At 49.9% G+C, this 12,929-nt stretch overlaps 1 protein-coding gene across 2 annotated transcripts in view; it reads left to right on the top strand.

The window, feature by feature from the left end:
• Nucleotides 1-2,058, top strand: part of XDH (xanthine dehydrogenase) — a 59,807-nt gene extending 57,749 nt beyond the window's left edge. For both annotated transcript variants that reach the window (XM_032881836.1, XM_032881835.1), the window contains exons 35-36: nucleotides 112-288; nucleotides 1,947-2,058. In XM_032881836.1, coding sequence (XP_032737727.1) covers nucleotides 112-288; nucleotides 1,947-1,997 — 228 coding nt within the window. In that variant the 3' untranslated portion in view covers nucleotides 1,998-2,058. The remainder of the gene's footprint in view (nucleotides 1-111; nucleotides 289-1,946) is intronic.
• The last annotated feature ends 10,871 nt before the right edge of the window (nucleotides 2,059-12,929 follow it).

Here is a 12,929-nt window from a genome sequence, read left to right as displayed (position 1 = left end):
ACTGGGAGCAACCTGCTGGGGCCAGCTGGGGTTCCAGGCGTCACCAGCCCTCCAGCTGTGGAGGCTGGGGTCGCGTTGCCTGATTCCCTGTCTCGTGCTCTGTCCGTCCAGGCCGTCGGGGAGCCGCCCCTCTTTCTGGCAGCCTCTATCTTCTTTGCCATCAAAGACGCCATCAGTGCAGCTCGAGCTAGGAACCCAGATTGTAAGATGGAGAAGCTTTTCCGGCTCGACAGCCCTGCCACCCCAGAGAAGATCCGCAATGCCTGTGTGGACAAGTTCACCACTCTGGTATGAGGCCCCTCGACTGTCCACTCAGTCTGGGGGAGGCCAGGGCAGAGGCCTGAGCACTACAGAGAGGACAGTGGGATGGCAGGCTCTCTCTCTCCACTGGGCAGCGTTGGGTCCGGGCTGTCTTCCTTCTGCCATTGAGGCGGCCCCTAGAACTTGCTGGAAAACAGCAAGAAATCCCCTTCAAGTTGCAGCTTGCAGCTGGGCTTTCTTTGAGGGAAGAGGGCTCCTCAGTGCCCAGTATCACACAGAGATTTCATTGTTTGCCAAGAAGATGAGTGTGACGGATAAAAGTCCCCAAGAGTCTAATCTCTCGTGTCCATCCCTAGCCCATTTGAGACCTTTCTTTGTGAAGGCCACTGTGTGATGACTGCAGAGTCAGGGACAGAAATGGGTGTTAATGCCTTAATTAGAGGCAGCACGTTTGTTCTGTGATTGCTGTGCACCTTGTGGATGCAGGCATGCGTGGGTACACATGAAGACTGGGCGATCTTTCAGGAAACCAGATGAGCGCATTACAGCATCATGGCTTACTACCTCGTGTGCGTAGCAGAGTGTAGCTGGGGTTCTGTAGTCATTGGAATCATTTTGGGAAATCCCTAGGAGATACTTATAGTGGACAATGCCTGGCAAAAGGAGACCATCCAAGGACAGTTTCCTCTGCTGTCGCCTCTGGGTTGAGCTCTGGTGGGCACTGCCCACACGGGACTCTCCGGCGGCCTTTGGGACAGCAGCCTCTGTTGACTTAGCAGGACCCGGTTCTTCCTGCTGGCCCAAGCTGGATTTCCCTCTGGGCATGTGACAGGAGATTTGATAGGCCTTTTGGGGTTTGGGTTTAGAGGTGAAATGGCTCCTGAAGGACCCAAAGCGTTCCAGGGATGGGGAGGGCCCAGCAGTCTCCAGAGCAGGCAGATCTGCCATCCCGGGTCTCAGCACCGAGGGGGCGGGAGGCCGACGGGACCCCAGACAGGCCACCCTCCTCTGCCAATAGTTTTAGCTATGGGGTAAAGACCACCAGTCTGTGTGGAGCTTCCAGACAGCGAGGCATACCCACGGCTCCACAGTGACTTTCCCACAGCCCAGAACCTTCCCACCATGGCCACGACACTGACAAGTTCCCCAAACTCCATTCCCTGGGAGGCGAGGTGTTGCGTGGCTTCCTGAAAGGCTACACGGGTTGCAGGTTAGCTCCTTGCAAACAGTCTGACGCAGAACTCATTGATTTAATGAGCCCCTCCAGGTCCTCATACCCAAAGCAAAGATTCCGATCCAAGCCCCTTTACTCTGTTATAACAATCTAGTGGTTTAACACCCCTGCCGCAGTTTTGCACACGTAGCTGATTCTAGGGACCAGTCATGCTTTCCACGACTGTGAGTAGCATCTGTAAAGGAACCACTTCTGTATTTGGACATCCACGCGCCTTCAGAGCCTCCTAGAGTGCCCACCACACAGAGAGTGCTTCGCATAAATACATGAATGACTGAGAGATTAAGGGGTCCTGCCCTGGGGTTGTTCCTAACAGCGGGGACTGCAGAAGGGTGTTTGGTCTCTGAAGGGTGGTTGGCAGTGGTGGGAGGTGGCATGTGTGTCAGAGGGGGCCGCGCATCCTGTGCCGTGGGGAGACCCCGGCAATGAGTGCTCTGCCATTCCTTCCTAGTGTGTCACTGGCGTACCAGAAAACTGCAAGCCCTGGTCTGTGAGGGTCTGAAGAGAAAGCCCCCAGCAGAGCCGCCCTTCGTAACCCCTGAGCTTCCGTGGAGTGTGGGACGCACCCCACAGAATATGAGTCTGTCCATGTTGTGGATGACCCTGCCTGACTCGTCAGGACGGCGTTTGGAAGAACACTGAATCCATTGGAAGATGTGGATAAAGACCTGCTTCACAAACTTCATGATAAGCCAATTCAGAACTGTTAGGCCCATGTAACTGATATGGTATTGGAATCTTTTTTACGTCTGTTTTAATCATGTATTTACAATAGGGTTAAGAAGTATTTGTGCCATATCCTAACTCACAGGCTGTATAACCTCAGGGGCTGACGGTCTCTGTCCCTCAAGAAGGGTGTCAGCAAGCCTCTGGAAGCTTCAATTCTAAATCCATGTGCCTTCCTCAGAAAGCCTCCCCGTCATACCAATGAATATCACATTGTAACCTCAGATGCATACTCCAATTTGCAGTGGGACAGGGGGGTGAGATTCAAACCCCCAGCTGCCTTTGGGTCACTGAACAGAATGACTAATGAAACAAATTTAAGGTTAATTGAATCTGATCTTGTTAAGTGGAAGAAAATAAATTATTCTATACCATCCAAAGCCAACCAGCCCGATTATTGAGCACCCACAATGTGCTAGGTTTCTTTCTCTTCCCCTTTGTATGTTAAAAAAAATCAGGTTGGGGCACCTGGGTGGCTCAGGTCACGTTCCCAGGGCCCTGGGATCGAGCCCCGCATCAGGCTCCCTGCTCAGTGGGGAAGCCTGTTTCTTCCTCTGCCTGCCTCTCTCTATCCCGCTCACCCTAACAAATAAATAAAACCTTTAAAAAAAAAAATCAGGTTGAAAAATCTTCATTGGATAGCAGAGTAATTTCCATCTAGAAATCATGCTGCCAAAATCAAGATCAGCCAGAGGGATAGCAGTCAAGGAGCCTGGGTTCTCCTGCCAGCTGTGTGTCTATCTGTGCAACCATGGTCTGTCATTTCTCTTTTCTGTGCTTTATTTTACTGCAGAATGGAGGGATTGGACTGGAATAATCTCTAAGGCCTTCTCCAGTTCTAGAAGTCTATAAATATATGACCTGAAAACTCCAGTTATATAAGGGATCTGCAGCTATCAGAGGCTTGGCTTCCTTACTGGGATGTACTTTCTGGGCTTCATGAATCCTGCTTAATTCCTCCCAAGTTCCTGAGGTTGGTAAAGAGAACAGGAGAGGAACAAACATCCCTCTAGTTACTCCAACAGGTGATTTCATCGCTGTGTGGTGGGGGGTGCATGATGTGGCATTGTCTTGTGCCTTCACTGTTTCAAACACCCAACCTTCTGCCAGATGGGGCCATGGTTCTGGCTACGGAAAGAGAATAGTGGAGGCCACGCACCTGAGCCTGGTGTTTGATGGCACTGAGCAATGAAACAGCTGCTTGGCATGTGAGAAATATTTATTAATCATCATAATCTCAGCAAGTGCTAGTATCTGTCATGTCGTAGCCAGACTTCATTGCTAGAGAACTCACACACTAAACACTCATCTATGCACACATGCACACACACATGCACTTTTTTTTGAAGGGGGAGGGGCAGAGGGAAAGGGAGAAAATCTTCAGCAGGCTTTACACAGTGCAGAGTCCAATTTGGGGCTCTGTCTCACAACCCTGAGCCAAAATCAAGAGTCGGACGCCAAGGGCGCCTGGGTGGCTCAGTTGTTAGGTATGTGCCTTCAGCTTGGGTCATGATCCCAGGATCTTGGGATCATCCCGCATGGGGCTCCCTGCTCAGCGGAGAGCCTGCTTCTCCCTCTCCTACTCCCCCTGTTTGTGTCCCCTCTCTCGCTGTGTCTCTCTCTGTCAAATAAATACATAAAATCTTAAGAAAAAGAAAAAAGAGTCAGACGCTTACCCAACTGAGCCACCCAGGTGCCCCACACACTTTCTTACACAACTCCCTTCCTCAGAGTATTCTGGATATGCCCGCTGCCTTATAGCATAGGAGGGTAGAGAACATTAGAAATTGAACTGATGTTTACATGGAGATCCATGCACATCCATTTCATTGACTTTCTAGAATGTTCCAGGATATTAGGACACTAGCCTAGGACTGAGATGTGTCCACTGTCATTAGTGAGCCTGCAAGGACTGAAGAATGACTGTGAATTTTCTTCTGAGCTTAGGAAGAGAGGCCAGGCAGAATGGTTATGGAAATCCATCACTGTGTTATGCTGATGGGCTGTTCTCTCAGACTGCCGGCCTCCTGCTGCCATCTTAGTCTGTGAACCGTCTGGAGTCTGGGTGACTCAGTCGGTTGAACATCTGCCTTGGGTGGCTCAGTTGGTTGAACATCTGCCTTGGGCTCAGGTCATGATCCCAGAGTCCTGGGATCGAGCCCCACATCAGGTTCCCTGCCAGTGGGGAGTCTGCTTCTCCCTTTGACGCTGCTTGTGATTTCTTTCTGTCTCTGTCAAACTAAAATAAATAAAAGCTTAAAAAAAAAATAATCTGGAGTCCACGAGGGGAGGGTGCTTGGTCTTCCTTGTATCGCACAAGAAATGGGGCCAAGACTGCCTGCAGTACCCCACTGTGACCTGCAGAGGGAGGTAGAAGACTGGACATGAGACCAAAGCCTCAACCTGCCCAGCTGCACTGCATTTCCAGGAAACTGACTGAGGATCTCAGTGTAGACAGTGTGTCTCCAAAGCCCTCTCCAGGAGCTGAACTTAAAGCTGACTTAGGGTTTCAGAATGACAAAATCTCAGAAGAGCCCTCAGAGGATGTGGGTCAGCCATGACAGCCCGAGCTCTTGAGCAACGGCTTGTGGCGGGAGGGAGAGGGCGCGTCTTCTTTTCTGAGTGTCTGTAACTGGCTAGGTGCCACATTTAGTGCTTTACCTACAGGGTGTCATTTGACCTGTCCTGTGGCCCTAAGAGGTATTCGTTTAATCTCTGCAGCCACATGAAGGAGAAGCCCGACCCACAGCGACACAGAGGACTTCCTTGGCCCGTGGTGTTTACTCTTGGAGAGCAGTCAGGAAGCTGGTATAGACCAGGAGCTGATCAGCCTGCCAGAGTGCACTGGGGCTGAGCAGGCTCCCAGAGGCTGTGGAAGGTCCCTGAATGCTGTCTCTCCACCTGCAGGCAGGGCTGGGTTCTAACGTTGGTGTGGCCAGCCTGCTCAACTGTTGTCTGAAGGCGGCTAAGGACTGCCATCCTCCTCCAGCTGAGCTGGGGTGACTGGAAGGCCAGGATGGGGAGGACAGGATGGATGGAGGGTGCAGGAGAAACCCCAGGCAAAGGATGGGGACAGAAATAGTCCTAGCTTATCGATTTATGACTGGGAACGTCCCTGAGCCCAAGATATTTTTATCTTTAGTGGAGGCGAGCCTGGAAACCATAGACTGCCTATTTTAGATCCTGGGATAAGGCTATTTGGAACCTGTGGCTTCCTTGGCTGAGGCTGGACATCGCTGTGGGGCTCCCAGGCCTGGGGGCCTGCCCCTTTGTTCTGTCTCTATCCTGAACTGCAGGAATACATTCCCCTAAGGCAGGAGACAGATCGTATGACAAGCTTGTCACCTGGAACAAAGCAGCCCACTGATGGGAGAGCAAATACCAGGCTTTGCCCTGGAACTGGCCTAGCCCTGGCCCTTTACATTCCCCAAGACAGACTCAGCATTCTGGAGCGTGGATATCATCCAGCTCAAGCGCTTTGTTTCAGAGCCGAGAAACCGAAGCCCAGAGAGGGTTACTGACTTGTTTAGGGTCCCACAGCCCTTCAGCGAGAGGGGCAAGCTTAAGACAAGGATGCCTGACTCCAAGTCCAGACTCTGTAAATCATAGTGGGCCTTCTCTTAGGCAATTGGGTCAGACTGCTGGGGGATCTGACGGAAATCTTTACAATTATATATATATATGTGTATATATATATATAATAGTTATGTATAGTGTGTATATATATATATAATAGTTATGTATATATATAATATATATAGTAGTTATGCTGGTTGGGAAGAAGATACAGAGATCTCAGGGCCCGAGACGAACACTGTGGCCAAGGGGGCATACGCCTCACTGTGGCCCAAAGTCCAGGGCAGGATCCTGCAACCGGCTTCTTTCTTAAGCCCCACCCACGGGAACAAAACAGTAAGTGGGAAACATCCCCTCATCCCAGACAGAGGTACTAAGTTGTCTATGCAAGGCTTGTAGAGGGTGTGGCTAGGAACTGGGCCACCTGAAGCTCATGCCCTACCCCAAGGAAATAAAGGGTTGACATGGAGAGAGAGGATTTTGACATGGAGAGAGAGTGAAATTGCTATCTTCTCTGAAGATAGCAAGCTGTACGTCCTCTCGGCTAAGGAGGAGAGAGAGAAAGAAAGATTGTATTCTGGGGGGAAGGCCTTCCTGGCCAGGCCATTGGAGAGGGAGCATCGAAGGGACCACTCAAAGAACCAAGCCATGAAAGTTGCCTGAGAAGCTGTAGCTGAATGAGCTGGAGGCCACAGGAGAGCGATGGGAAGGGAGCGTGAGTGAGCCCCACATTCTCCAGTGTCAAGGCCCCACTGGATGTCACCCAGGAGGACAGCCTGGAGAGGGTGGGAGAATCTTATGCCCAGGGCTCAAAATGGCCTCGGCTGAGCTTTCTCGGGTGTGGCCCACAGGAAGTATTCACACCTCCTGGCCCGGCCTCCCCCATCCAGCCGGACATCCCTCCAGCCGCCCTCTAAAACCCCTGCCCCCACCCAGCCCCACCACACACAGGCCTTTTTGCAGGAAGGAAGGTAGCAGAGCTCTGTCCTGTGCCTCGGTGACAGCCTGAGAGTGAGACCAAGGTCCCCTTTCCTCACCTTGAGCCCTGAATATTGGTAATAGGGAGTGTAAGGAGGCTGGGCCCAGGCCGCATCCATCATTCTGATGGGCTCCTGCCTCAGCTCGGGGAGGGCAGAGCACGTTGCTGAGAGTCTGAGCAGCAGATACCTCCCTCCCTCCCCTACCTCCCCAACTCCCACACATCCTACCTGTGGGGGAGACCTGATCCCTTCCCCTGTGTAGCCAATTGTCCTAACCTTCAAACTTTTGACAAATACCAAACTGGCCCCCGTATTTCCCTGTGTTCTTCCTCCCATGAGGTGGTCTGGGGTTCCTCCTTGCTGCATGATGGCCTTGTGGGGCACTGCCATTCCTTGCTTCCCGCCTGGGCTGGACTGAGTTCCTGTCCTGGGGTGGTGACAGGTTGCGTGCCTGGGCGCACGCTGGGTTAAGTAGGAGCTGCATATAACACATGGGGGCTGAGACCCTCTGCTTCTCTTCCCTCTTCTCTCTTAGGCAACTTGCTTAGCTGCTTGGAACCTCAGTCTTCCCATCCATACAATGGGCATGGGTTATCATACCTCCTCCGCTGTGCGGTTGTGCCATGAAAGAGGGAATGGATTAGAAAGCACTTCAAAGAGTGCACGGTTGTATTTTCTAGGCCTTGAGCACGCCTTAAAGGGGACAGACTGCTAGAGGATCCTGCGTGAGCTTTCTGAAACACGGGTGTGAGGGAGGTTGCAGGAATGAGTCAGGTCAAACTCCTGACCATAAGGAGGTGTGCGCTGAGGGGGAATCACCAGCACCCAGACGGCTGCGGTCTTAAAGCAAGTTAGAGCGTTTTGTGTCATTATATCGTGATGCAAATGACAAAAATGATTGATTAGCCTGTCTCAGCTTTTCACAGAGGAGCTTTCCCAGCCCACCTCCTAGAGAGGAGGGCTAAGAGGGAGTGGGACTGAGCACATCGGGCCTCTTCCCAGGCCTTTATCAAAAGGCTGGAAGGAGACAGTCTTTCACTTCTGTCATCTCTGCCATTTAATCTTGTCTGATAATGACAACTCACATTCTTAAAGCGATTTGCAAGGCTCTTGACCTTTTATTATGTAGTGGAGCTCTTGCAGCAAACCTATGAGGTGTGTGTTACAATTGTACCCATTTTACGGATGAGGAAGCGGAGGCCCAAGGCAAGAAGGTGGCGGTGCCGTCAAGAGCACCAGCTGTGACCTCCACAAATACAGTCCCATCTTGGGTCTCCCACTTAGTTGCTGGGTGTTCTTGAGCAAATTGTTCAATCTTTGTACCTGTACTTTCCTATCAAATCTGGCAGCAGGCTTCCTCCCTGGTGCTCACCCTGCCTTGGGGTCCAGGAGTGCCACCTCTCTGGGAGCTGCGGTCCCGACCCTGCCTCGGCTGATGAGATCCCTGGCTTCCGAGGAGCTCCGCCCCCATCTGCCGATATCCCACGTGGTCTCCTTGCTCAGGGCATGCGCACTGTGTTTCCTAATGGCCAGGTTGGGGGCGGGCCCAGGGCTGGAATGGAAGGAGCGTGGCCCGCACACGAACACTTTTCTCCGCCCTGACAGCATCTGAGCTCTCCTCCCCTGGGTCAGTGACCCACCCTCTGAGCCTGTCTCCCTCACTGAGAAAAGGAGGGTAGCAGGACCCGCTGTGAGTATTTTGACGCTCGGTGAGGTTAGCTGTGAAAGCGCCCAGCGCTGCTCTGGGCCACTGCTTGGCTGCTCCTTACAGTCAGCTCATTGCTGTCGCAAGACGTGCCCAGCCTCTGGACGAAATGTAAGTTCAGTGGCTAACGTATTTCTACTGTGTCCTTGTAGGAGACGCTGTTGGGAATCCTCTTGCGAGGCTGTGAGTTCCCAGGTTCTCTAAGTGCTGGCTGCGGATGGCTGGGGTCATCTGCTGATAATGACAACTCACATTCTTAAAGCGATTTGCAAGGCACTTGACCTTTTATTATGTAGTGGAGCTCTTGCAGCAAACCTCCGAGGTGTGTGTTACAATTGTACCCATTTTACGGATGAGGAAGCGGACATCTGCTGCCTGTTACCTGGAGAGCTGCCCTCAGCTAGAACAGAAGCGGCCTCACCTGGGAGGTGAGAAGCCCTCTACAGCCGCAGCCCTGAGGGCAGCTCACGGGCAAGCACTGACTGTCAGCAGCTGCACAAGAATGGGCCCTTGCCTCAAGATTCGTCCACCTGTCCTGGTGGTGCGATTCCTGCTGCTGTCTAGGGGACAAGACTGAATTTAGACTCCTGCTAGTCCCCTGCCCACTGAAGGCACTCATTCTCTTTGTCCTGAGAGCAGCTCCCCCGCCTCACCCCCCCAGTCACTGCAATCGATCTCTTCTAAATCTGGCTTCCTGGGAACCCACCGTGGGACAGGTCATATGTTGTCTTCTACTTGCATCATTTAAAAACACATTACATTCTTGCATCCCGGCCCTCAGGGTATTGTATGGTTGGGAATCCTCACCTGTCTTGCGAGATAATGTGTGGCTGGGAATTCCCAGCGTACGGGAGTTTAGAGTCAGTCAGTCAAATGAGATCAGGTGTGTGTGTGCTTGGTTGATCTTAACACTTCCTCAAGTCTCTCCTGAGTCTCTGACACGAACCAAGGCCACTTGCCCCATTCTCACAAAAATGTCCTCTGGTCAAAGCATCATCAATGTCCTCTACCGTTCCACTGAATAGTCTTCTTTTCCTGAGACAGCAGATGAGTTCCACACAAAAGTGACCAGGGCTGTCTGCCTTGCCATGGTTGGTTCCTTATATGTTCACATGGTCCTCATGTGGGAGGGATTAGTCCCTCAGGGGACATTTGGCAATATACGGAGACCTCTTTGGTTGCCCCCACCAGGGAGGGGGTGGTGAACCCTGGCATCTGGTTGGTAGAGTCCAAGGGTGCCGCTAACATCCTACAATGCCCAGGTAGCTCCCTGAAGCCCCCTGAAGCCAAGAATTACTTAGACCCAAATGTCAACATTGCTGAAGTTGAGAAACCTTGGTCCATTTGATCACCTTGATAAAGGGTTAGGGTTAGGGAGGTGACTGAGGGCTCTGGAGGGGGCAGTGGCAGACTTAAAACCTGGCTTCTTCTTTCTACTGACCTGTTGTCTCTATATGTTATGGCTTCAGTTCTGTGTAGCAAGCGTGTGACAATAATCTCCTTGTAGAATGGAAACCTCCTAGTACGAGAGCATAACAAGAAGTTCTTATTTCTAAATGGACACTCAAGAGGTATCCACTCAGCACGAGGAATTACCCTCCCTGCAAAATATAGGTAAATAGATCTATGTATATATCTGTATCTCATATCTAGATCTAGATCTATCCATAACGGGAATAGGGGAATGTCTGGTCTATTAGTCAAGTTTCAAGTGTTGTATTTTATAACCAGATACACTGTGAATTTGTCCATTTTCTCCTTTCAGAACTTTTGTCTTAAATAAATTAATTATAGTATATATCAAACATGAGTATTGTCGAGAAAAATTAAAGACAAATATATAATTCCCACCCAGTTGTAAAAATGTTTGCCCATATTTGTTTCCCATACTTAAAAAATCAATATTATAAGTACAGTTGAAACCTTTCAATGTATCTCCCAGCCTCAGGCTTTCCTCTCTCCCTTGAGGTAATCTGTATCCTAAGGTTGGTGTCTATCCTCCCCGTTCCTGTTTTTATATTTTTAGTCTATATATGCATATATTCATGGGCAAGGTACAGTACTTGGATATGAGTATGTTTTAAAATTCCCACCCATTAACCACCAGAATAGCTCATGTTTGAAAGACTAAAAACTCAAGTGTAAATAAGACACAGATTTCCTGGTTCTCTCATATAATGTTAAGGAAGTAAATTGGTAAAACCACTTTGGAGAACTAGGAGTCTCTGCAAAAACGGAAAGCACACATGCCCGCTGACCCAGCAAGGGGTCATTTCCCATTTCCAAGGGAAACGCATGCACATATGCACCAAAAGAGAAGTCTAAGATTGATCACAGCAGTGTGGCTTGTCAAATCCCAAACTGAACCCCCCCCCAAGAGTAGATCACTAATGGAGTTCGTAAGTTAATTGTGGTGTATCCATGCAGGAGACCTGAGCCCAGGCAAGAGTGACTAAGGTGTAGCTTCATGCTTCAGTAATGATGCAACTCACACCCATAATATGGAAGGAAAGAGGCAAGACACAAAGTGAGTACAGACTTATTGTGTGCATGAGCCCATGTGTATAAATTCAAAACTAGGCAAAACTAACCTAGGGGGTTATGGTAGTAGTTATCTTTGGAGGGGGCTAGTACCTGGAAGAGAGTGAGGGTGCCTTTCTAGGATGCTTGGGAATGTGCTAGGTCTTAATCTGGGTCCTGGGTACAAGGACCAGTCACTTTGTGAAAACTCACCAAACTGAACATTACAGTTTGTACGCTTTCATACATGAACTACGTCCATGATGTCGTAAGGGGAAAACTTTCTCCAACTGGAGTTTCTATTCAACATTACCTCACTCCCCCTCTTTCAAGAGAGAGAGTGCATGTGTGCATGTGCATTTGTGGGGAGAGGGGCAATGGAAGAAGGAAAGAGAGAACCCCAAGCAGAGTCCATGCCCAGTACGGAGCCCCACGTGGGGCTCGATCTCACAACCCTGAGATCATGACCTGAGCTGAAATCAAGAGTCGACTGGTTTAACTCATTGAACCACCCAAGCGCCCCTCAACATTATTACTCTTTTGATATGTAGCCATCTTGGCCCCTTCCATCTGGTTCAGTCATTTATTGGTTACATTGTGTTTTCATAAAAGTAGTTGTCAAAATATATTTTTTCATCCCTCTGCTAAGGGTTGTTCATGCTATTTCCAGTCTTTCCTGATTACAAACAACACCATTTGGTGTTTCTCTACAGACCACATTCTCTTTTGTTCACGGTCTTCCATTGGCATCGAGCTTTCTCTGCCCCTCCCTCCCTGTGTTCTCTGCTAGTTTGGAAGATCTGCATTTCCCTTCTACACCGTAACAGTCATTGGTACATTTTCCACCTGCCCACTGTATTTAGCAAATCCTGCGTTTATTTAACGTTTACATGCTCTCACCACACAGGGGAAGAGCCCTGGACGGCATGCACTCCGAGCTCTGCCTCAACCCTGGACGCCAGGGTGTCACTTATTGTAAGGCTCTCAGGAGTCGTCGGTCGTGTGATGCCTGCGCAGCTGCATACTTAACTATACTCAAATGTTCACCTTTGTTTTTCTCATCTGTGCTTTTATAACCCCCTCCTTCCTTCTGGGTTCAATTTCCTTCAATCAGAAACACATCTGTTAGCAGTTTTCCAGTCAGAATTTGTGAATGGCCAGCTCTGGCTTTTGTCAAAACGTTTTTACTTTCCCCTCCTCCTCAGAGGATGGCTTCTCTGGGTGTGGAACAGCAGGTGGCAGCTGGTCTCTCCCCGTCCTGGGACCGTAGCTTTCTGATGTCAGTCCAACAGCCATTCCTTTGCAAGTAACATACCTTCTGTCTCAGCAGCTGCTTTTCTTCTGTGCAAGTATTTTATTTTAAGGTATGGAGAAACTTTTAATTGATTAAGCTTGGGATCCACTTCTACATTCCTGTGAAGGCATCGAAGGATGTTGGTGGGGGCAGGGGGTCCTCGAAACAGTCACTCAGAGACCAAGGCTAGCCGAGGCTCCCTCTTCTGGTAGCAGTTGCACCGATGGGGACGGGAGCTCTTTCGGGAGCTCGCGCTCTGGACATTCGGACTCTGAGTTCCCTCTTCTTTTCTGGAACTTGGGGATTTCCCTTTCCTTCTTTTGAGCTCAGCTGGGTGTTCCATCATTTTACCCATTCGGCAACATTTATAACCATTTCAAGCAGAAGAAGAACATTCATTTAATTAAAACTTCATGGTGCCAGAAATTGAATGTTTTAAGAGGTTATATTCCAAAACATTTTCAATCCCAGCTTTCAATCCTGTTTATTTTGTGTATGAATTTACATCTCAGAGCCAAGTGCCAGAGCGCTCAGATTCCAAGCATCCAAAAATTACCATATCCTACTTCTGCACGTTCTGGCTTTTCTTATGCTGTCAGTTTCCGTCATCAGTCGGCTATACCGTCGTGTATT

The sequence above is a fragment of the Lontra canadensis genome, unplaced genomic scaffold, assembly GCF_010015895.1.
Source record: "Lontra canadensis isolate GAN:19392208 unplaced genomic scaffold, GSC_riverotter_1.0 scaffold78, whole genome shotgun sequence".
Classification (NCBI taxonomy): Eukaryota; Metazoa; Chordata; class Mammalia; order Carnivora; family Mustelidae; genus Lontra; species Lontra canadensis.
This window is presented reverse-complemented; position numbering and strand designations above follow the sequence as displayed.